Here is a 25,198-nt window from a genome sequence, read left to right as displayed (position 1 = left end):
TCAGCTCCTTCCCTCATCCGGAAATAAAACGCTGCTCAGTGCATCTAAAAAGTCCCAGCCAGCCAGCACCCACAGCGGAAAGAACAACCTTATTCCCAGGAAGAGGGAAAGAACAGCTCGCTGCCGCTTCTCAGAGCCTGGTGCAAGCCGGAGCGGGCAGAGAATGACTTCCCCTGTTGCCCTCCCGGTAGCTCAGCTAGAAGCAAGGTCATTGCTCTTTTAATTTCATCCTTTGTCTGCCCCAGTGAAGACAAAGCACATTTCACTTTATGCAAAAGTCCTTCCCTAATGGAAAGGCCGAGAGAAAGCTCCTTAATGGAGGAATTGCTGCACTAGATCACTTTGCCTCCAGCTGCGAAACTGATTAACGTCCTGAGAGTCTCGGAGGAGGCTTCCCTGCCATCACGGTGGCCCTCGCTGAGCAGAGGGGGAGGTGGAGTGGGGGAGTTGGGTGGGAGGGGCTTGGATCTCTCTGAACCTCCTTCAAGAGGTAGGGAAAGCGCCCAGAGAAGGAATGCTGGATGGTATGATTATTCACAGACAAACCATTCTGAGCCCAGTATAAACACATGCCTCTGAGAATGTCCTCCTGGAACTCATAACGACACAGAAGGCGCCCAGGGAGGGGGAGCTGCTGCCAGATCCAAGCCTGCTCCCTATAGCAGGTGCGACCAGCCACCGGCACCTGTGATGACCGAGCATTTACAATGGGGCTGGTCTGAGAGAAGACGAGCTATAAATCAGCATAATGGAAAGGATGAGCCCGGAGACTTACTATTAAGAAAAAGGAGGTAAAACAGCTCATGAATCATTTGATGTTGGTCACATGTCGAAAGTATAGTAGTTTGGATAAGAGTATTTAAACATTGAAGAAGTGTATTAAAATTAATTTCACCTGTTCCATCTTATTTTTTTTAAAAGATTTTATTTATTTATTTATTTGACAGAGAGAAATCACAAGTACACTGAGAGGCAGGCAGAGAGAGAGAGAGAGAAGGAAGCAGGCTCCCTGCTGAGCAGAGAGCCCGATGCAGGACTCGATCCCAGGACCCTGAGATCATGACCTGAGCCGAAGGCAGCGGCTTAACCCACTGAGCCACCCAGGCGCCCCTCCATCTTATTTTTTAATGTGGCTCCTGGAACATTTAAAATGGCATACACGGGCGTCATTTCCTGCTTGCAGACCCGCTCTGTGGGCAATGCTGGCCCAAACAACGTACAACTACCGGCTTTTACAACTGCTTTGGAAAGGAGGGAGCAAATACTAGCGGTTTCTGCATCAGCCCCACCTTCATGTTATCTGCAGCGAAGTTTCAATTTATTAAGGTGGGTAGGGATTTAAACCATTTAAAGGGTTTCTGAAGATCTCCTAGAGCTATTTAATTCATCCTTCCTCCTTAGTGGTTCCCACTGGCAGGGCAGCTCCTTGGAACCCACAGGAAAGCTGATAGGCACAAACCAAGCCAAGGTTTCTTCACGCTCATGCTTTACTGGTTTGTTCTTGTTCCGGTTTTGTTTCGTTCTTCCTTATGGGAAGTCACGTAGTTTATTCATCAGTTTAGGGCCATCTGAAATGGGCACCTTCTCCCTCCACCTCCACCATGATCCCAAGATCATGTAAGAACTGGTGGTAAGTCTGAACGGGGATCCCATAATTATCTTGAGGGTCACACCTTTGCCAGGTAGAGGGTTGGCTGAGGTCATGGCGGCAGGGGAGCCAGGAGGCCCCGCCATCCCATTTTGGACTCCTCCCTCAGGACCACCCTTGCAGCCAGAGCCCAGCTTGCTGCAATGTGCTGTGACCCGACCCACCGCCAGATACATTGACTATCAACCCCAGATCCTTCAGACCATGGCAGTATTGACCCAGCATCCTTAGCACAGGCTCCCCTCTGATCATGGGGCACAATGCCATTTTTTTCAAACACCACTCTTCTGAAGACCTGTGTTGTAGAGGAGTCCCACACAGAGAGGACTCCCCTGCAGCAAGGTTGTCATGGGCACCGTTCCCATCTTTGTAAGTAAGGCTCAATATCCTCCTTCAGGCTCGCTTTCTCCCCAGGGTTCTCCGCACATATTCCGGACCATACTGTCCTCATTGCCATGGCCGACAAACCAGCTGGCCACAGAAATGACATGGTTTAGGTCATGGTACTCCCGGTAGATGCCCCCTGTGTTGACCCTATCTGCTGTGGGGCGGGTGGTGCTGTGGGCCCAGCAGGAGCTGCCGTCCTGGGGATGGGCTAGTTCTTGGGGGACAAATTGACCCCATTCACCTTGTACCTGTCGCAGCTCATGAGCAGAGGCCTGGGGTGTGTCCTGAGCCCCAGCTTCAGCAGCTGGTCCTCCTGCAGGGCCAGTGGTGGCTTAGGCCCTGCAGGAAGAGCCCCAACGGCAACAGCGGGATCCGTGCCGTGGCTCCTGGCCCTGCTCTGATGTTTCATTAAACCCTCCACTTGTTTCTTCAGTTCAGTGGTTCTCGAAGGGTACAGAGCATCAGAATCACCTGGGAAGTTTGTGTTCCAGGAATCTGTGCTTTTTTCATTTATTTTAATCAATTAATAAATTAATTTTTAAAGTAGGCTTCTGCACCTAGCAAGAAGCCCAGTGTGGGACCTGAACTCACGAACCTGAGATCAGGACCTGAGCTGAGATCAAGTGTTAGCCGCCTTAACTGTCAGAATCTGGTTTTGTTTTTGTTTTTAAAGTGGCCTACATATATTCTCAAGCAGAGACCTTAACACCTTCTGAGAAAGCCCTCCCAGCCATGCCGACCGAAAGACTTGTCCTGGGGGATTGGGCAAATACACAGACTCCCAGGCCCCTCCCAGACCTACAGGAAAAAGAAAGTTTAAGAGAGAGACTCGGGAAATTTGGGAAGCCATGTCTTAAACAGGTGGTTCTCAGTCCTCACTGTGCAAGAGATTAAGCTGGGGGCTCCAAAAAGCCTGAGGCCTGGGACACACCCCAGGACCATCACATCAGACTCCTTGGGGGCAGGACCCAGAAACCTGTCTTTTTTTAAAGTTTGTCTGCTGGTTTCAACGGACAGCCACGGGCTTCAGTGACAAGGACGGGTTTGGTCATAGTAAATCAACCCAGTTCCTTTCTCCTTATATAGGACAAAGTCTATCCTTTCATACCTTCCAAGCGTCCAGAATAAAATGTCTAAGCACAAAGGCCACACGATGTCACTTCCTAAACTGTTAGTACATTTTTCTCATCTGAGAAAGGTGCTTTCTGGATTGTCTGCCCCTCTAGGCTGACTGTCAAAGGTCTGGGCAGCTGTTCGTGCTAGTGCAGGTGTGATTAACACTTTCTGCTGCGTGGGGAGCCCCCTCCCCAGAGAACTCCTAAACCCATGGCAGAACCCACAGGTGTGGGGCCCCCTAGTTCCAGGTCCTCTGCAGCTGCTCTCAGACCTCTTTGGACCGCACTGTTTTCTCCTAAGGGAAAAACGATGCTGCGCCATTTGCTCCTCACATGGGGCTGCTTCCCTTCCTCAGAAACGGCAACAACCTGATCTACAAGGCATTTTTAAAGGGGTGCCATGACCTTATTCTTTCTAGATAATTTAAAGATGGAGATTTAAAAATAAACATTTTTTTGACACTTGAGATTCCTTCCACTTGGCCCCCACTGTGTCTTGTATGAACTTTAGAGTCGTTGCCTTACTGAATTCTAATAATCTGGTGTATGTGTGAATGTCTCCCATCCAGACCGTAAACTTCTGGAGGTACAAAGATGGGTCTTTCTCATCTTTGTGCCCCAAGTATCCAATAGAAAGCCTGGCACATCGTGGATTCTTGGTAAGTGTTGAAAAGAACTAAATGTATAGATGAGGTACTATATTCTGGCTGGTTGACCCATCCAAAATTCCTTTCCGTTTGGTCACCGTCAAAAAACAGTGGCCAACAGTTCTGGCTGGTGAGAAGTAGGGCCTCCAGGAAGATCTTTGAGATACAGACTGGGTTGGCCTCTCCCTTCACCTTGTACCCCTTCCTGCCTTTTTTTTCTTCTTCTTCTTCTTCTTCTTCTTCTTCTTCTTCTTCTTCTTCTTCTTCTTCTTCTTCCTGCCTGGATCGCAGCCATGTTGTGATCATGAGGTGAACAAAAAGAAGACAAAACCAGCCCGGGACTGCCTGCCCTCCTCTGCACTTCTTGTAATGGGAGGGGTAAAAAATCCCACCTCTGCCACTGTGGTTTTCTGTTATTTTCAGACAAGCATACTTATAACTGATATAATAAGGATGTTATTCGTAAGTTCGCATTTAAAGCACCTCGTATTGTTCTTAGCATACAGTAGGGACCAATTAAGTGTTTGCCTATTCCACTTACTCATGCAAATAGAACCTTGAATAAACCATTTTGGGGACAGAAGAGTCATCTTCTAATAAGAACAGACTATTCCCTAACTCAAAATGTGTCTGCTAATTTGAAAACAGCTCTGTTTCAGACCCTGTAGACCGTATTATACGGGTCCTGGAGGTTATTTCCAAGGCTCAAGTCCTCCTGTTAGAAAAAGTAGCCCCTTTGAAGCTGCAAATCAAGCCTCCAACAGCAGAAACAGCCTCCCGGCGTTACCCATTCCCTGAGTGTCTCAAATATGCCCTTCTCTGTAAGGCGGGCTTTGCAGGAGTGATGCCTGCTCCAAGGTTAGTTGCCTGGCTGGTGTGAGCTTTGCTTTTGCTTTTCTTTTTCTTTTTCTCCAGCCTGGACTCCCCAGCAGCAGGGTGCATGGACCGCTTGAGGGGACAGAGCTAGGAGCCAAGCATCCTGGCCCAGGGACAAGCTGACAGGCTCCTTCACCTGAGGGTTGGTGTTTACAAGAGCTCCACTGATAACTGCATGAAGGAAATGGATTTAGGAAGAAGAGTGATCAGCTGTCCCGAATGAAACGCGAGGGAAAGTTCCGGGACCCAGTTTCCAACTTCCCCTGTGGGGTTTCCTCCCTCTTATTCGGAATTTCTGGGATTCTCTTTCAACTTTTTTATTTTTTACTTTCTAACTCAGCTCCAAGCAGCTTGACATCACCTCTGGAAAAGGAAGTGTTAATGCCGGTCTTTGGGGTACGCATTTTTTGCTTACTTTTAAAAGAATACAGCTGGATTTTTAGCACCTTAGAAATAAAAATACTGAGCAATTTCAGTATGCCTAACCCTGTGCTAAGTGGCTTTACGTGCATTATCTCATACTTAAAATCCCCGGTCTGTAGGTCCTTTTATGCTTCCATTTTATAGATGAAGAAATGGGAAGTTCACGGAGTCTGATCTGGCATGTCTACAACCAGAGCTCCCTTACCCATTCCGACGTCCCCCGTGCTCTGCGCCGTGGTGGTAGACAGCCTATTCCTCCCCTCACCACTGCCCGAGCCCCGGCCGAGAATCCAGGCTCTCGTGTCAAAGGCAGCACAGAGAAGCCCGACTCATTTATCAAGGAGACTTACACTGAGGGGTATGTTTCGGCTTATGTCTTCCGGATCAAAGGCTTCAACCTGGTAAATGAATCCCGGGTTTGTTCCTTCCAGTATGTAGAGGTCTAGACCTAGATCAGCGCCCGAAGTGTAAGAAGAGGCATTTTAGTAGATAAAGCCAATGAGGAATTACAGAACCAGGACGGCCGTATGTAGCCAAGGAGAACCAAGCACGCTTGGTGGGCTGGGAGTGAGCCCGCCGGCTGGCCTGAGCAGACCGCTCATGGAAATTTATGAAGTACTCCGGGGGCAGGGGGACGAGGTGGGATCATGTTTCCTCCACTGAGAGGTGATCTAGGGGAGGAACCTCCTGGTACGGCTCCTCCGTGTTCCTGATCTATGCTCACGGGCAAATTCCTCCAAAACCATGTTGCCTGTTGAAGGGCACTTAGCACATCAGCTGAAAGGACTTGCAGCAGGAGTAAGGGAGAGGGCTGCGGAGGCCCAGGAACGGGACCAGAAATTGCTTCATCTCCTTCAGAGTTCTGGGCAGCCAGGGGGAACCCGGCACTGGGCCCCAGCAGCCTGGCCCGAAGGGTCCCCGCACCCCGCTCCGGCCTCTCTTTCCCAGCACCCGTCTGTCCTCGAGAGGGCTGAGAACGTGCACGCCAGCTCACTCTTTGGGGCCACTGTGCCGAGGGCTTATGTTTTCTCCTTTATCGTCATAACCCCCTGTACGTAGGTATTGCAATTCTCTCCACTTTACAGACAAGGAAACGGGCTTGCGGGGACTAGGAGGCTGACTCAGCGAGGAAGGAGGTGAGAGCATACAAATTCAAGCCCCGCCTGGCTTCGAGCTAAGCTCCAGCTCTCATTCGCCTGTATCACGGCTCACGCTTGCATTTAAAACGGTGTTTACGGAGTCCTCACTCCGTACCGGACACCGATCTGTCCAAGCGCTGGGGACATAGCGGTCCTCCCAACGCACAACCACGCTCTCACAGAGCTTGCATGACAGTGGGACGATACAGGCAATAAAATAAATGAGCAAAATATGTGAACGTTACTGAGCTGGGTGCTGGAGAAAATCAGGGAGTGGAGTGTTGTGTGAAATCATGGTTGGGGAAGGTTCGCAACGCTTGAGTCTAGATTCTTAAAGAGATGAGGATCGTAGAGATACAGGGGAAGCGGTAAAGAGCCACTGAGACGATGCGGGCGAGGGTGCTATTGGGGCCACAGTGGGGGGAGGGGGAGGGGGAATGTGTGGAAGAGGACACGGTGGGGGTGGAAGGGGGCAGATTGGATGAGGCCTTGAGATTCTGGCTCTGATCCCGAGAGAGATGGGAAGTTCTTGCGGGGCTTGAAGCAGAGGCGTGCCTTGATTTGATTGACATTCAACAGGATTCTTCTGGCTAGTCTGCGGAAAATAGACTGACAGGGGACAAGGGCAGAGCAGTCAGGCCAGTTAGCTCGCCATTGCCATCGCGGTAAGGCGGGTGACCCATGACTAGTGACATGCTCATGTTGGTGGCAATGGAGATGCCGGGGGCAGTCAGACTGCATAGACTTGGAAGTGGCAAGATTTCCTCATGGACTTGATGTTGGGTGTGAAAGACAGAGGAGTCAAGGCTGACTTTGAAGTCTGGCCTGAGCCACTGGAAGGTTATTGGTGCTATTAGCTAAAATGGGAAAGACAGGAGAAGCGGGGTTTTGGGAGTGGGAAGGAGGGGTGGAGTGGAAGTCAAGAGTTTGATTTGGGGGCAATGTCGTGTTCTGGCACCAGTTCTAATGTGTAGGGGATACTCCTACAGCATCAAGCAATCCGCTGACACCAGCTGGGGGTTCTACAATTCAACTCCATTCTGATACTATCTACTCAGAGCTAGTCTTCAGATTCTACAGACCAAGAACTCACCCCCATGAGACACCCCCATCCCACTTCAGACGCCAATTCCAAGTTCAGGTTATTGTCTGTGCTCCTGACCCACGGGCTATAAATCTGAGTTCGTCTTTGGGTTCGATGCATTTGCTAGAGGGGATCCCAAAACTCAGGGAAATATTTTACTTGCTTACTAGATGACTGGTTTTATTATGACCAGGTCTAACTCAGGAACAGACAGAAGTAAGAGATGCAGAGACCATGACAGGAAAGGAGCACAGAGCCTTCATGCTCTCTGGGCACACCACTCTCCGGGAAGGGCGAGGTGGCTCACCAGTCTGGAAGTTCTCCAAACCCCACCCTTCGGTGCTTTTCTGGAGACGTGATTACACAGGTGTGGCTGATGACATCATTGGCCATGGGCAGGTGAGTTCCCTCTCTGCCCTCCTCCCCTTCCCATAGGCGGGGGTGAGGCAGAGTGCAGGACTGAAAGTTTCGACCTTCTAATCACATGGTTGGCTCCGCTGGCAACCAGTTCTCACACTTAGGTGACCTGGGGGCATTCCAAAAGTCCCCTCACAACATCCCAGATGCCTATTAGACAGGGTAGACAGAGCTGTGATTTAAGATGGCCAGATATTGGAGTCAGGAGTTCAGAGGAGAAGCTGGGTGAAATTGACAGAGCTGGAGGTTGTGAGTATGGATGGCAGTCAAAGTCATGAGCCTGGGAGAGCTCATGCAGGAAGTCACCCTGTGCTCCAGTCCTGTATGTTGGTCCCCATGCTGCAGCATACCCCAGTCCATGGGGAGAATAAACAGGTCAGTCAATGGCCACAGCACACAATGACCACACATGAGCCTCTGATGCCTGGGCCCTGCTTCCTCCAGAATGACCCAATCGAGGGCCCTGAGCCTTAATATCCCTCCACCCCCACCAAGGACTGAAAGAGGCGCAAGAGAAACCAGAGGTGAGGGGTTTTGTACATTGTTGGGCATCATTTTGGGGAGTCCTGTCCTGGAGGACATTTCATTTATTCCCTGCTCATTAAGCAGCTGCCTGTTCCAGGCAAACAGCTGCTTGTTTACTTACTTTTCTGTTTTGCTCTGTCCCCCAGGGTCCCCCCGCGATGCCACCGTCTGGGCTGCACGGCACAGCCCAGTGAATCTTACCTTGAGCCAAGTTGCCTTGAAACTGAGGCGGCTCGTTCACATCTGTTACCTGGACGGTCAGGATCTGAAGGTCAGTGACACCAACATCATCCTTAACATAAATCTGCAAATCAAATATGTTTGGTCCTGTTTCAAAGTCTAGTTGTTCCTTCCCCGTGGTGACAACCTAAAAGCAAAGGCAGAATTCTTCGTAACCAGGTGAAAGGAGATCTATTTCGTATGCATGCATTTTGCAAAGGGTTGTTACTAGGAGGGAAGCAAACAGCATTCTGGAAAACATCTCTCCCCCACCAACAGAGGAACCGGTTGTTTTGCCTTCGTCCTTCCAACCTAAGCCCCTGAGATTTCTACCAAAGGGACTCCTGCAACGTGAAGCTGCTTTTCAGAGGAAAGAAAAATATTTAGGCGGCATCCTGGTTCCATTGACTGGCGATGGAAAGCCAGGAGTTAAAACCCAGTCACTACGTGGGGTAGGCATCTAGACGAGTCCCTTAGCCACCCTGAAGATGGTTGGACTTTCTGGTCTTTAAGAATAAGCCACTGCGCTTTCCTGGGATTGTTGTGAAGTCACATCTTGACTCGGCACCCCATACTAATTTTCCCAAGGCCATGTCCATGAATAAACAAGGGAAGGATGCATCTGCTGAAATAAGGAACAATATACACTTACATCAACAGCCGGTTCAGGGTCTTAGTGCGTTTCCACACATTCTCCCACTGGTGGAAACGTGTTCCCTGCACTCTAAGTGTTTTTGGAGCTGTGGGAGGGACCCCAAGAACGAGGGCCAGAGAAATATCACTGGAATCATCAGCAGGAACCCAGCTGGTCCACAATGTAAGGGTCCTCCTGAGGCCAGCTGGAGGCCAACCTGTGACCTCTCAGACCTACAAGCATGCTCCTGCCACCAGCTTAGACCACGGAGAGCCCCTGGCCTTTTGGGACCTCAAGGACTAAATTTCATAAATGTCTTAATTGTGCTTATGGAGATTTTTGTTTACTAAAATGCCTGGGGCCAGGCAGGTGTTCATTCTCCTGTCGTTAGGCGAGCACTTAGCTCCCATGTCACTGTCGTGACTGACAGTGTGACCTGATGGGTATGACCTTGAGAAAGTCCTTTACCTTTCCCTGATTTTGTTTCCATGTGATTATAATTAGGCAAATACTCCTTGCCCCAGTAAAACAGCTGAAGCGTAACACAGGGGATTATAACAAAACGCTAGATCAGGATACAGGTGCAAAGTTCATTGTGAGCTCTGTGTAGTCAAAGAAGACTTCATGGAAGAGGCTGTGCATGATCTCCATTGGTTGAGAGAAGACAACCACAGATGGAATGAGTGCATGCGGCGGAGGGAGAAAGTGTAGAGGAGGGTTGAGAGAGGAAATTATGTAGTCTCATCTCTACCTGTGAGCAGGGTCAGCCTGGGACCCACATACCTAGAGATGACCTGTCTCCATGCTTGACGTGTGACAGGCGAGACCTCTCCGTGTCTCAGTTACCCCCCCCCCCATGTGTACATAATAGTAGTACACTGTGTTGTGGGGCTATTATGGGGATTAAATAAATGAATTCCCAAAATGTTTAGGGGGGATTCCTTGTATATGGTCAAAGCACCATAAATAAGAGTTGTTATCATTAGCTTCATTATTATTAACCTTCCTTACCTTCCATGCACCCCCAGACGTCCCAGCAGCTGTTTAAAAGCAGAGAGGACTGGCTCTTGGCATGAGTCAGAGGTCACCCTCAGAAAGCCTAGTCCCAAGGCCAACAGTGACCAGACCTCTGGGCCAGAGACCCAAAAACCTTGTCGCTAGCCTTCTCCTACAGAATGTCAAGTTGGCCCATGGGAGAGTCAAGTTCTACCACGGGGATGGCACTGACCCATTCTGTAGGCCACAGAAGCAACTCTTGTGAGCATTTTGGGTTGGAGAATAGGATCTTTCTTGTGGGGGCGGGGATAGTTGATGCTGTTGGGTGATTTCTGGGGAGAAGCAGTCATTGCTTTGGGACCCAGTAACATGTGGCCCTTCCTAGGTACTGACATAGCACCCAGGAGGGCACCAGGCCTAGGACAATACACTGGACACTAGAGCCAACATCAGTTGAGGTGCTAAGAAAGTCACCATTTCTAGAGGTCAGACACAGGATGGAATTCTTCCTTGATTGTCAGCCCTTTTGGAATCATATCAAACTTGGAAAGGATGGGTCCTTTTACCTGACAGGGGGAGCTCACCAACCAGCAACAGAAGCGCAGGGCAACATGGAAGAAAGAACCTAGGATTGGCCATCAGAAGACCTGAGTTAGGTATTTCATCTGTTATGGTTACGTGATCTTGGACACACCAGCCAACCCTGCCATCTCTCTGTGATCTTAGTTTGAAAATAGAAATAAATCCTTTGCAACGGTGGTAACGTCAGTGTCAGTAGTGACAATCCAGAGGTCACTACTGGATTATGTTTCCATGTGATTATAATCAGGCAAATACTCCTTGCCCCAGTTAAACATAACTGGGGTCATAAACAGAGGTTGCATAATCCAGAGAACACGCGGTGGGACCGCCGCACAGTTGCCATCATCACCATCAAAGGCAATAGACTCCTAGAGCCCAAGGGTGAGGGTTCTCAAGGGAGAACCACCCCAATGCTGTGAAAAGATAATCAAACTGTGGTCTATCCTTACGGAGGAATATGACTCAGCCATGAAAAGGAAGGAAGAGCTGACCCAGGCTAAAAGGAAACTAGCCAGTCACTAACAACCACATACAATATGAATCCATTCATAGACGACATCCAAGATAGGCAAATCCATAAGGCAGAAAGGAGATCCGGGGGTGCAGGGACTGGGAGAAACAGGATAAGCATTCTAAAGCTAGATGGTGGTGATGGGTGCCTGGGTGGCTCAGTGGGTTAAGACTCTGCCTTCTGCTCAGGTCATGATCCCAGGGTCCTGGGATCCCGCTCTCTGCTCAGCAGGGAGCCTGCTTCCCCATCTCTCTTCCTACCTCTCTGCCTACTTGTGATCTTTCAGTCAAATTAATAAATAAAATCTTTAAAAAAAATAAAACTAGATGGTGGCGATGGTCTGTGAATGCAGTAAAAACCACCAAATTGTACATTTTCAATGGGCGAGTTGCATGCTGTACGAATTATATCATTTCCAAAAATAGGCAGAGGTCTGAAGTCAGACTGCCCGGGCTCCAGGTTCAGCTCCGCCCCCGAAGCGCTGTGCCCCCCGGGGCAGTTATTTAATGAATTTTGCTTCAGTTTCCTCCACGTGTGAAAAGGAAATAGGAACAGCAATAAAGTTATCAGCTTGTTTGGATATTACAAGAGGAAACACACGTGAAGCGTGCGCCACGGTGTCCAGCATATACGCCATGCCACACACGAGCAAGCCATGGGCGGGGCTTCTAGGACCAGGTGTGCAGCAGCTGTGGAAGATGAGCCAGATGTCCAGGGCCAGGGAGAGAGGGGAGATGAGTCACAGAATGAGCCTCTGGGGCCGGGGCCTCTACACCGGATGCTGAATGTGCACTCCTTATGCACCGAAGAACCTGCCCGCCCCTCCCCGGGGTGCTGAGAGTACTGTCTTCCTGAGCTCTGTCTGCAGTTTCTCCAGGTCTGCTCTGGGGTCCAGACATGCACACTTTTTAAGAGCTCCCCTCGGGACTCTCATGATCAGCTGTGTTTAGGAACACCTAACCTCAAGGAGGCAACCAAGACTCGACCAAGCAGGCTGAGCCCACAGGGTCCCACCAGTTCCCCAGGGTAATGGCAGGGAGGACTCATGTCAGGGCTCATGATAACCGCCAGTGGTCTCTAAGCGGATGGAGGGAAGGGCAGGGGTTGGGGGCGAGGGGTTCAGACATCAGGATCCTAAAGGCGTCCCTGGAAAGGCCTCCGAAAGTACCAAGAGAAAACACGCAGATAGATTTGTCCTACCTAAGGAGGAGCGCCGACTTTGGAAAAGACTTAAATGACAAACTAGGAAAGAGAGCAGAGTGTAACAGCTCCTGAATGTGAATGACGGGGTCTGAAATATCCAAGAGGAAACATTCACACAGCACAGCTGGGCTTTCAGGCTTGTATTTTTATGAAGGGTGTGTTCTTCCATATTAAATAAGTCTCCTCATAGATTTCCTTCTGGACACATCACAGAATACGAGAAGAGCAGAATCAACAGACATAAGTTCATTAGGGCCTGGCTTTGGAGGAGATGAATCCCCACGCTATGCCCCCCAAAGGATTTAGATAGTCTGCACACGCCTAACAGATGACGTCTCGTGAGGGCAGATGGCCATGAGAAACAGGACTTTTATTTGTAACAATTTGTAATAATTTGAGTATATTGCCTATCACACTGGATTAAGTGCAGAAAGAAGGTCCAAAGTATTTAGGGGCCTCTCTCAAAGAGAAATCTTGGATGCCCCAGACGGGCCTTCTGGGTCCTAGTAGAGGAGGGAGTGAGCCCGGGAAAGAGAAGGAACAAGTCCACCATCTAGAATCCATCCATCCTCATCTTCAGGACCCATCTCTGTGGACAACTCCCCCAGGGCCATGTGCTTGCCTCAAAGTCGGTGCCTGACAGCCAGTTCACTTTGAAGGCCTCAGTGAGGGGGCTCGTGTTGATGATCAGGGGCCACCCTGGGATCACAGGAGACAGCGAGGCTGATAAGTTCACAGAAAACTTGTGCACTGGCGTCTCAGGTGGAGAATTTTCAGCCACGGTGCTTGTAGCTGGCAAGTGGACGAGATGTAGCGCTTCTCTCCCTGTGGGTTTAAAAAGGATGCAAAATGGCATGAATGCAAAGCCTTGTGCTGGGAACAAGGACTGAACAGCTTGGTCTGTGGCTTCAACCCGTAGCCCGGGGCATTGATGGAACCTGGTCACTCCCCAAGAGCAGACACTCTTGCCAAGGACTGGAAATGGAAATACAAGATCTTTTAGGAAGCAAGAAAATGACCACCACCAAACAACCATGAAATCTGCTTCTGTCATTCTGTAAAGAAAGCTGCTGCTTTCCTCGTCTGCCTGCGCCCCTTCTCTTTTCTCACAGCCTTTGTGAAGAGCTTGGGAAAGAGGAACGTGATGCCTCAGGGGGCAGACCTGCCCCTCGACGACCAAGGCCAGCCATGACACACCGTCTTACAAGGGCCGGGGAGTTTATGGGAGTTTCTTTTCCTTGTCTGTGTCAGCGTCTGATTCAGAGGTCATCAAAACTGAATGTGCATGACCGCCAAGCTCCCAAATCATGGTAGACCTCCCCGCATCCATAACTAATCTCAAGGACAATTGTTTGTCATTCTAGGTTTGAGGGGTGGTTGTCATGATGCTGAAGACCCATCAGTACATCTTGATTGACAGATTAACTCCCATTTCACAGGGAAGGAAATGAGAGAGACTCGGGGAAGGCATGCATGTTGCCTTGGGCTGTGTCTCAGCCAGAGTTTCACAATCTAAGAGAAAGGATGTTTCTTCCAGGAAAGCCTTGGGATGTTCTTCAGTCTCCTTGATTCTCTGCAAGATTTTGCAGGTATGGAAGAGAGTGCCAGGTCCTGTTCTTTCATGTTTCCATAGTGATGGTTACTCTCAGGAGGGGGTATGTGTGTGTGAAAAGTGTCCCCCCTCCAAAAATAAGATCCATGTTCACTCAGAATCTCCGAATCTTCCTTATTGGGAAATAGAGTCTTTGCAAACGAATTGGTTAAGAGGCAGCCATTCTGGATCGGGGTGGGCCCTAACCCACCAAATGGCATCCTTCTAAGAGGAGGACAGGGCACCAAGACACACACAGGAGGCAGAAAGCCATGTTATGAGAGAGACAGAAGATGGACTGATGCAGCTAGAAAACAAGGACCAGCAAGCAACCACCGAAAGCTAGGAAGTCCATGGAGAACAGATCTCCCTCAGAGTTTCTAGAAGGAACCAATCCTGCGAGCACCTTGACGTCAGACCTCGGATCTCCTGAACTATGAGAGAACACGTTTCTGTTGCTCACAGCCAGCCAGTGTGTGGTTTATTATGGCCACTCTAGAAAGTCAAAGTCAAAAAACCATTTATCGGGACACCTGGGTGGCTCAGTTCGTTAAGCAGCTGCCTTAGGCTCAGGTCATGATCCCAACATCCTAGGATCAAGTCCCACATAGGACTCCTTGTTCCGTAGGGAGCCCGCTTCTCCCTCTGCCACTCTGTCTGCCTGTGCTCACTCTCTCTCTCTCTCTCTCTCTAAAAAAAAACAAAAACAAAACCAAAACAAACAACAACAACAAAACCCACATTTATCCATTGTTCCAAGTAAGCACACAATGTAAAATTCTTTCTCTCACTTACTCCCCAAAACAATCCTCTCAGAGATGAGTATTAGTGGCACCATTTTGCAGATAAGAAAACAGAGCTGAATAATAATAAGTAAAAAACCAAAATTTATACTGAAGCCCTACTTTAAGAGTAAAGCCAGCTTTCTGATCTTGGCCCCCATTAGCCCTTGGGGACAAGCCACTTGGAATGAGAGGAAGGTTCTGGGGACAGGAAAAGGATCTGTCCTACCAAAAAGCATAGAACTTCTGGGAACAAATGAGCCATGAGGAAGTGCTAGCTTTTGTCAGAGAATGTTTTTATTCAGACTTGGGGGAAAGGATGCAGAGAAGTAGATGGCCATGTAGGAAAAGTTGAAATACAAACACATTGGTACAAGCTTTCAAAAAATCTAAAATCATTTTAGTTTAGAGACTAAAGTTCATTATGCATAAGTTATTTTTGCTCCCTGAATGTTCCAGTTTTGTGGACACAGAGCAAGGGCTCAGAAATAACAAAGCAACTGAGTTTTAGGGTGACATTGATGGGAATAGATTTTTTTTTTAAATCTATTAAAATTGACTTTAATATTATAGCATTCTCGTGGTAAAAATTGGGAGCTAAATAATAAGCTATTTCTAGGCAAAAAAAGAAAGAAAGAAAGAAAGAAGTTCCCCCAAATAGTTTTTTTTTTTTTTAAGATTTTATTTATTCATTTGATAGAGATCACAAGTAGGTAGAGAGGCAGGCAGGGAGAGAGGGGGAAGCAGGCCCCCTGCTGAGCAGAGAGCCCGATGTGGGGCTCAATCCCAGGACCCTGGAATCATGACCCGAGCCGAAGGCAGAGGCTTTAACCCACTGAGCCACCCAGGTGCCCCACCCCCAAAATAGTTTCCTTAAATGAGCAAATTAATCAGTTGCTTTTGGTGCTTGGGTTTTTTTTAGACATCATTCCCTCAACGCCCTCTCATCCGGCGGCCGGAAGTCACCAGGCACCCTGAACTGTTCACCATGCTGTTTCCTCTCTGTTCAGCAAGACAGGGATGGTCACAAGCAAAGTGGAAGGTTGGTAATTTCAAGGAAACCCCCACCTTCTCTTGTCCCCTCCCACTCACCCCAGTGACTCGGGCCCCTCCCGTCAAGGAGGAAGGAAGACTCTGCTCATATTTAAACAAAGATAGAGCTCACAGGGTTTTTCTCAAGAATCGCCTGCGGTTAGGTATGTGCCCAGCCCAGATGAACGGACCCAAACAAGTAACCACTTGCCTTTACTGAGCACCTATTTGCCAGGCTTTGTGCAGCTCTGCTGCCTAATCTCAGCTGTTCTCAACACAAGCCCGTGGTGCAAGTGTCACTGTCACCCTTCCATGTGCCTGAGGTGGCACAGCGAGGGGCCATGGGAGGCCTGGCTCGCAGCATCCGGGGCTTCCTGCTAACAGGTGGCACATACCTACTACAGACAGTCTGTCGCATGCCTGTCAGGTGACCACACACACATTATGCTTCATGGTTATTCTACGACCCGGTGACATGGTAGCCAGATGGTGCCGGGGTCTGGTACGACATTGGCCCCTCCACCCAGATGTTTGGTCATGCTGATGCAATCTGGGGGAGGCTGTCTGGGGGAACAAGATAAGGGATCGTTCTGCAGTATCAGCTTGACATGGGCTTGGTGGGGGGAGGGGGCTTGGTGAGAGGCTTTCCGCAGCCTTGCCCTGAGCCATGGCCACCAGCCTGGCTGCATCTCCTTCAATGAACTGAGAAGGCTAGATACACTGTGCTCTTCAAATATCCCGTGCCAATCGCTTCTAGTTTGCTCTGCTCAGAGTGTGTTTATCAATCTTGTTGTGTTCATTTTAACTTCGATAAGCCCTGGTTTCTGGAAACTAATTCCGTGAAAGAAGCAACCTTCCCATCCAAGGCATCTGACTCCAAGGACGGGCTCTTTGCATGGCTCCATACATTATGGACCTTGCCATAGTCCTTCATCAATGGCCATTTTTTTTTTTTTTTTTTTTTGCGTGGCAGAATGAGAGAGATATGTTGAGGGCAGGAGTGGGTCTATTTGTGCCCTTCAAGCACTTTGTATTGGGGACTGCCTGTTTCATGTAATGATTAAAGCCCGGCTGTATCCTTGGATATGTCCTTTCTTTTGGCATTCTTTTCTCTCTCGCTCTTTTTTTCTGTTTTGTTTTTTAAGTAGGCTTGGGGGCTTGAACTTACAACACTGAGATCAAGGCCTGAGCTGAGATCAAGAGTTGGACGCTTAGCCGACTGAGCCACCCGTGCAGCCCTCGGCTCACATTCTTGCTGGAGATATTCTGTGCTTCAGCTTGTGGCGTCCATTCCCAAGGCAAGGCCACATGTGCCAGGGCATGCCACCAAATCCTGAAGACTTCGTGGCAGATCCTCCAAAGACACTGGTAAGAAAGGTGGTCAAGCGGAGATCTCCTGATTCTTAGGTCAACAACAAGCTCCTCCAGCCCTTTGCTTATTACAAAAAGTAGTAGGAGCAGCATTAATAGCCATAGTAATAATAACAACTGGTGCCTAGGGTCCATGCCCCCAAAATAGAGCATTTAATAAGACACAAAACTCACCAAATGCTCAAACCATTCATTATATAATCGGTTTAAGGAATGTGCCCAAAGGTACTCAGCTGATCAGGGGCAGACGGAAGGTTAGAAGCCAGGGAATGGCTCTGAGACACTACACACACTTGCCTTCCAAGGCTGGTCTTCCGAAATTTCTCCGGTGGTCTGAGGGCTGGAGACCAAGAAGGAGGCTTTAATGGAATTTGACTTACACATGCATCTTAATTAAGGATCAAATTAGAATTGCTTGAAGCGTACACTTTGAAAAAGAGCACACAGAAGATTTATTATCAGTCACTGAGCCCACTGAAATGTCTTCCTTGCTGTAGAGATCTGGGGACGTGACGTGTTCACTTGTTTCCAAATGAGCAAAATCATCACCTTGCCAGAAATGGACGCACAAGGCCTCCACAGCCTCAGTTGTGGGAGCAGAAGCCAGCCAGCCGGGACCTCTGACACCAAAGCGGTGGTGGGGTTTAGGAAACATGGGTGCTGTTGTCCTCTCCCCCACCCAGGGCCGCAGCGGCTCTTACAGTGTGACTTCAATACACAGAGCAGTCCTTGCCCAACACTGTCACTCCATAAAGTCCTTTTCATTCTCTCCAGGAACTACTGAAAATGGTAGTGAGAGAGATCGGGGAGTGTTGGGAAAAGAGCACAGGACTGGCAACTAGAGCTCTTGCTTTAAGGTGGACTCTGCCACCGCTTGACTGTGTGACCTTCGGCTGGTCCTTTAACTTCTCTGGGGCCCTCTGTCAGCTCTGTCCCTCAGGGCTGTGGTGCCACACCACCAGTGCCCATGAAACAGAGCTTAACTGCTCAAGAAGGCACCTAGGACCCGAAGGGAAAGCATACACGTCTACAGTTTATTACAGAGAAAGGAGGCGGGTTCGTATGCCCCACAGCTGAGGGCTCCCTCCTAGGACCTTGGGACTGAATCAGCCACCAGCCTCCATCATCGTCTTTTCTTTTGGGGCCATAACAGAACGCGCTCGCTCAGATCAGAAACCATCGATGTAGCCTCGAAACCAGGGAGCCCAAAATAGAGTCTCGGCTGGACATTTTTATATTCTGCTGGTCATGTAAGCACCATCTCGTTACGTAACCGGCCTCAGCAGCAGAGCCTTCCAAGCCAGGTGCAAATCATCAATCTCACCGTTATCCACGAACAAGCTTACAAGCCCCTATAAACCGTGGCAAAACTCCCTGGACCCAGGGCTCCAAAGCAGCACTGTTCATCAGCGTGCTTCTGGCCTTGACCCTAAGTCCGTTCTGGTCAGGAACTTTATTTTAGCAAAGCAACTCAGGCTAGTTCGGGGCCGCTAGAATTCACTCTCCCAGCACAGATACCATACCCTGAACACGCATATACTCGATAAACCATAAAACATTATAGAATGTGGTTTCATTACTTGCAGTGCCTTCTCCTACTTTTAGTTTACATGATACCTACATCCCCGGATGGGACGCTCACCTGCGTCCTTTGGGAGGACCGATCCATGCCAGGCAAGGCTAATGGCGGGGAGCTCATAGGAGGACGCAGAAGGGAAGGCAGTGACTCTACTTGCGATTCTGTATGTTACCCTGGGTCACAAGTAGCAGGAGAAAGATGTGTTTGTCTTGGAGCAGTAGTCTGCCTTGGAGCTGGAGAGGGGAAGACAGCCAGATTGCCTCAGAAAGGGCGTGGGAGGAAAGCCGAGAAGAGGGACACCTTTTGTCCTTCTGATGTCAACTCTGAACAGGAAAAGTGACATCATAGGAAAAGTAGAAACCTTTTGCAATGTTCACTGGACCCCCACCCTCACCTCCAGTACAGTGTTAATCAGCCAACAAGATTTTCTGGAGATGGACTCCATCTTCCTGACTTTTCAAATGAGGGGAATCTGGATAAGGAAGGGTTGCTCCTAGCTCCTCAAAGAGCCTGAGACACTGAGTCTTGGGCCTCTTTTTGATTTCCCGACATTGCCTCGCAGGCGGCCAGGCGCGATGGCAGGCTTGGGGAAGGAGTTCTTCCTACAGAGACACGAGTTAGCCTCCTACCCGGTGCTCGGCTAGGAAAACTCAAACCAATGAGGTGTGTCCTTTCTGGGGCTCACATGGATGTTCTAGGTACTGGGGAACCCTTCTCTCATTAAACATCCTGGCATTTTTTTATTTCCAACAGAGTGATACAAAAGTTAGTTCCCTGGAGGAACTTTCCCAACAATGTAGACAACTTCAGGATGTGGTGGATTTAAACACAGCGAGGGGTCCTCACTAAGTCCTCCAGTTAAACACAGCGAGGGGTCCTCACTAAGTCCTCCAGCTTCGCAAATGATGCTTGCTCCTTCAGAACCGATGGAACCAGAAGACTGTTTTAACCCAACTCTCCTACCACTGTGCTTGGGGGGGTTTGTCTAGTTTATGTTCTCCTGGGGCCTTCCCGTGTAAGCCATGGGGGGAATGGGACACTGCGGCATCCGCAAAGTCCTGAAGAGAAATGGTTTCATTTCTCTCATCTTCGTAAGAGGTAGGAAGGACAGAAGCTAATTTAAATGCCGACATGAGATGTAAATTTCTACATTTGGAGGGATCTCAATAAATATGAAAAAAAAAAAAGACCCCAAAAGGGACGATGATCAATGAAACCAGCAAATATTTATTGGGTCCCATATATATGTGTGGAATGAGGGGACCACAGAGCAACACGAGAAGCAAAACCTGTGACTGTGGGGCCCACATTCTCCTCGTGGAAACGTGACAGATGAATTCTATAAACCATGCTGCCTGTTCTTGAGCACTTATTCTGTGTTGGGCGCTGTAACCAAACCTTGGCATACATTCCACGTATAGGCAAGAGGAGCGCCAAGGGTGTGGTGGGAAGACTACCCACCGGGAGTTGGGGCAATCCGGGAAGGCTCCATGGAGGAGGTGGGGCTTGACTTGGTTGTTGAGGGGTGTAGAGGACTTAGAGCAAATGAGAGGAAAGAGGACACTGGAGCATGTTAGTTTGTTTGAGATTATTATGGTGATGCCTGCTTCCAACAGCCTTAAGGCAGCTACCAGTGTGGCTGCCTGCCCCTCCCCTTCATGCCATGGGACTCTGGTGTTGGAGAGCCAGGATGAGAATCATGTTCCCAGACTCACAAAAAAAAGGTGAGAGGGAAACAATCTGCATCACAGCAGACCTTCAACAAACCAGGATTTGCCCCCATGGAAGCAAAAGCAGGGTACAGTGCATGGTCTTTTGGAGACGGAGGGATGTGAGTGTGGTTTTGACAAGGAATTTCAGATATGCTTGCAAACCTTTGTGATCTGTCCCTTTCACACACACGTCTGATGATTAAGTTCCAAATGATAATGTTCAGCGTGAGACACTGGGTTCTTCCTAACCTCACTCTTCCCCCAGTGGCGACAAATGTCACCTCTTAACTCAAATGATCATGGTCCAAAAAGCCTATAATTCCGGGAAAGTCTCAAGTATTTGCTTCAAGGGAGAGTCTGAGCTACTTGAGACGCGGCATCACATCCCCAGCTCCTCTTGCCCTCTGCCGGGAAGAGAAGCCCAAGATTAAAGAGGGTTCAGTATTAAGAGACCCAGTCATTTACTTATGTTATAAACAGATCAAAGGGGAAAATTCAGTGGTTATTTCCATAAATCTGGAAAAAACATTTGATTTAAAAATCCACTGTGATTCAAAAATAAATACCTGAAAAAAAAAAAAGTATCTCCTTAACATATAAACCATTTCTGTTTCACACCAAAGGTTGACATCATGCTTAATGGAGAATAAGACAAAAGTGTACATTCTTATCGTTATTCAACAACAGCCTGAAAGTATGGGCCTGGTAGTTCGATAAGAGAAAGAAATACAAGACAGAAAAATAGGCAAGGAGAAGTATAAATGTTGATTATTTTTCAAACGTGGGAAATGCATGAAAGTCACCTGGAAAACCATGACAAATAATAAGAAAAGGCATTAGGAGGCATTCATCCATTGTATGATAATCAATGAAAACAGATAAGGGAAGAAAAGATGTTATTCACAAATATGGAAAAAGAAAAAAATCAAAGAAAGAACTAGAAATAAATGTAATCAGAATGTGCAAGATCTCTGTGAAGGAAATCTTAAACTACTCCAGAGGAAAACAAAGACTTGAACAAGTATCTAGAACCGTCAAACAGGAAGGCTCAACATCCTACGTAATAATCACTAACATTTACTAAGCATTTACCATGTACCTCTTCCAAGTGTGTTACTATATAACTCATCAAATATGTAAATTACCCCAAACTAATCTGAAAATTTAGCATGATTGAATTCCATACATTATGCATATACTACCTATTCAAAAATAAGATTGAATTTAAAAAGCTCAATTTCCATAATCCAACCTGACGACATTAAAAGGATCACCCCAGATTCTCCAAACTCTTGAATAAGGAAGTGGGAGTACAAGACGCTCTAGCGTGAATCCAGTTCTTCAATCAGAAGATGTTTTCTTTGCTCAAGACTGAGACAAGAGCCCCTTGATACCTCGGTTTTTCCATAAGATACTTGCCAACTTCCGGTCGCCTCCAGAAGGCTCCAGAGAAAAGCCAGAGTCTCCACAAAGACTGGCTTGACATACACACAAAGCTCTGCTGTGAAACTCATTTTCCCAACCTTACATCTTGGAAGGACGGCTGGCACAGGCCAGCAGGCAAGGAGAAAAAGCGAAGTCTGCGAGACCAGAGTCTAGACTGTGGCTTCGTTCGGCGCGCCTCTTCCCCAGGGCAGCCCCACCCCAGCCTCTGAGAGCTCCCTGTTGCCACACATCATCTCATTCACCAGTGCCGATGAGCCCACTGTTGAAGAAGACCGCCCAGAGGCCATTTCCTCTTTGGGGACGTTATCACTCAGTGACAGTAACTAGACCGAGGGAGGTGGCAACATGGCGTCCCTACCTGACATGGCCCCCAGGAGACCCAGGAGAAAAACTGCTCCCTGCATCTTGGAGAGTTCACGTCTGTAGGCCCTTCCAGTATATTATCCAGCAGCAGAGTCCCGCCCAACACCCAGACTTTATTCTGGATGCCACTCATCTGCAGCTCCTGGCTTTGTTGCCATGTGAGAAATCAAACAGAGGCTTTGCTGGTAACTCAGGGAGACTCCAAACACCTTGGGACTGTTTGTTTTTTGATTACCTGCTTCTGTGACCTCATGGTACCCAAAAGGCCAACCAGCCAATCCTGGTGAGTTCACAGAGCCATTCTTAAAAGTCCGCAAGAGCAAAGAAAGCAGAGGCCCAGAAATGGTGGTAAAAGACGTAAGCATCTATGTCCGCGATGGTCCCCACCGCCCTGGAGCCAGGCGTCTTGTCATTCCCAGAGGCCAGGGCTGTGTGGGAATTTTTCTGCTGCCCTGATTTAAGGAGCAGGGCTCAGAGTTGGGACCAGACCCCTCCTCAAGGCAGACTAGCTGTGATAGACCCCTGCTCATCATCACCACCGGCCTTCTAGCCTTCAGTGAAGTCTGTGGCTTTAAGATGACTGAGGTAGTGAGGCTTCCGCCCAGTGGGGAGTGATGTGGCCCCAGGCCAGGCCCCTAGGCCTGGTGAGTGAGACACAGCTGGGCTGGGGTCCAGCCTCTGCTCAGAGCAGGAGCAATGGCGGCACAGAGGGAGGTGGGGAGTGGATAGTAGCTGACATAGCAGAAGGAAGTCAGACTTGGACCCTCCCTCCTGCTCCTCACACTCGAGAACTGCCTGCTGCATGAGGGGTGCCCAGGAGCCCAAGGCTGGTGGCAGGAGTGGGGGCACCCCACCAGTGAACTAGTACTTGGCACTCAGAGATCACCACGGGCCAGTTAGTCGGTCTGAGCCAGAGGAAGGTCCATCGAGAGAGACAGCCATGAGCGCCCACTAGGGGAACACACCAGTCGCTTCCCCTCTGCCTCCTCCCTGTCCTTCTGCTCCGTGACAGAGGGGAGGCCTGACCACACCCCACGTCCAGGCCCCAGGCTCTCCGAGTCCCAGCTCCCGCTGCACGAGCCTTGAAATGAGACTTTGGTTCAGCATGAGATGGAAGCAAAAGTAAAACTGGCCTCCTCCTCGCCACGGCATCCAAACCTTCTTCAAGACCCTTCCAGCCTCCACTGTAGCACCTGAGGCCCCCTTTCCCCATTTTGACATGTGACCTTGGGCAAATTACCTAACCTTCCAGAATCTCAGTTCTGCTTCTATAAATCCAGGAAGATAACGCCAGTCATGCCGTATTCTTGCAAGCAGCAATAAGATAACGAAGAGAAAGAAACCAGCCCTTGGATATGCTCTGGCGATACTATTTTTTCCTAGTAGGACATCTCTAGGGCCACGGCAAAGGCGAAAAGCTAGGAGGTCCTCCCTAAACGCGGGCTGGAAACATAAGAATAAATAGTTGCCAAGTTACCAATTCTCACCTCTCAGTTTTTCCTGTCATATTAGTTACTGTAAATAATCCATTTCATTATGCCTAATTAAAGTTGAAGTGATGGCTCAGATTAAGTTATGGAAAACGTCAGAATAATTAAGGCTTTGAATTAAAGAAACTCACATCTGTTTAATTTTCAGCCTGACTGCACAGAGTTCCTCATGCTGCCATTTTCACCAGGATACAGAGAACCTCCACTTAACTTCTCCCTTTCCGGCCTGGGGATCGTAAGGGTCACGTTTTGGAATTTGTTGTGGGTTTGTTCTCCTGTAATTACAGCTTCTGTTCTTAGCACTGAGGTAGTTTCTGCCATTATGATGTTCTGTGGTCCCTGCGTCAGCTCCCCTCATCTTCTCGAAGCACGTGGTCCTGGCACAAGGGACCCAGCTGGACCAGTCATGTGAGGTGGGACGTTGAGGTCCCCTGGATCTCCTGTTCTTGACTGTGGGTATGCTGAGTCCTCCCGGTCCCACTGGGGTCACAGCCAGGTGAGATGAAAAAGAGTGACTTGAAGAAAGCTGGGACCTTTGGGACAGGCACCCCTCCAGCTGCCCATGAAAGACCTGGGGAGCCTTCTCCCACATTGTGTCTGGCCACGAGTGGCTCAGGTCCTTCGAGTATTCAAAGCAACTTTTCTGGGACCCAACTACTGCAAGTGTCTAATTTGCCAGCAAAGATGTTGTGCTCTGAAGATTTGTTGACTTAGAATTTGGAACACGCTTTCTTACAGATGAGTTGTTCACAGCCCAGAAACCCTTGCGTAAGCTGGGATGCGCTGGAAATGTTATAGACTTGAGATGCAGCAGAGATTTTTAAACGTTGAGCTCCCTCAGCAGTTCTACCAACACTGGGGGGCCGGCCAGCGACCCCGGTCACCTTTATATCATTGGGCAAGTTCTGTCTATGATTCTCATTCATCCAGTCCTGGAACTATGGCCTTCCAGAATCCAAGCTCGGATACATGGCACCCAGGCTGCACAGTCCCAGCACCTCTGCATGGCGGGTCTCCCTTAGGAAGAGAGTCCTCAAGGCCAGTACCACACTCCCAGCGATGGTGGCCATGCTGATGGCCTGCAGCTCCTTGTAGGAGTGGACACCTGCCTTCCCGTGTCTTCCATGTGGTTCAGCATACCCGCAGGCACACCCTCTTTCAAACCACACTCTCTCAATTCTCTCATTGTCAGTGTCCAGCCAGTCTCAACAAGATTTTCCAAGCCAGAGAAGCTCTTCTCTTTCATTGCTTCCCAGTTGCATTGCATGTCACCTCGTGCCAGATGCATAACCAGAGAAGTTGTGAATTCCTGAAATGGCTTTATACTCCCTTGTCCTGTGCTATCCTCTCCCCTGCCCCAAACACCCATCCTGGGAGAGCCCCTCGGCTTTTTGGGAAGGGAAGAAAGTGCCACAGCCTTCCTCAT

General features: G+C 49.0%; 1 protein-coding gene across 1 annotated transcript in view; it reads right to left on the bottom strand.

The window, feature by feature from the left end:
- Positions 1-22,417, bottom strand: part of CDHR3 (cadherin related family member 3) — a 57,448-nt gene extending 35,031 nt beyond the window's left edge. Inside the window, 4 exon segments of the mRNA XM_082692191.1 lie at positions 5,447-5,544; positions 8,463-8,628; positions 13,029-13,231; positions 22,278-22,417. Of these exon segments, the coding sequence (XP_082548317.1) occupies positions 5,447-5,544; positions 8,463-8,628; positions 13,029-13,231; positions 22,278-22,323 (513 nt within the window). The 5' untranslated portion in view covers positions 22,324-22,417.
- Positions 22,418-25,198: the final 2,781 nt, after the last annotated feature.

Source organism: Mustela nivalis (assembly GCF_964662115.1).
Source record: "Mustela nivalis genome assembly, chromosome: 12".
Classification (NCBI taxonomy): Eukaryota; Metazoa; Chordata; class Mammalia; order Carnivora; family Mustelidae; genus Mustela; species Mustela nivalis.
The sequence above is the reverse complement of the archived record's forward strand: the minus strand, read 5'-3'. Positions and strand labels throughout refer to the sequence as shown.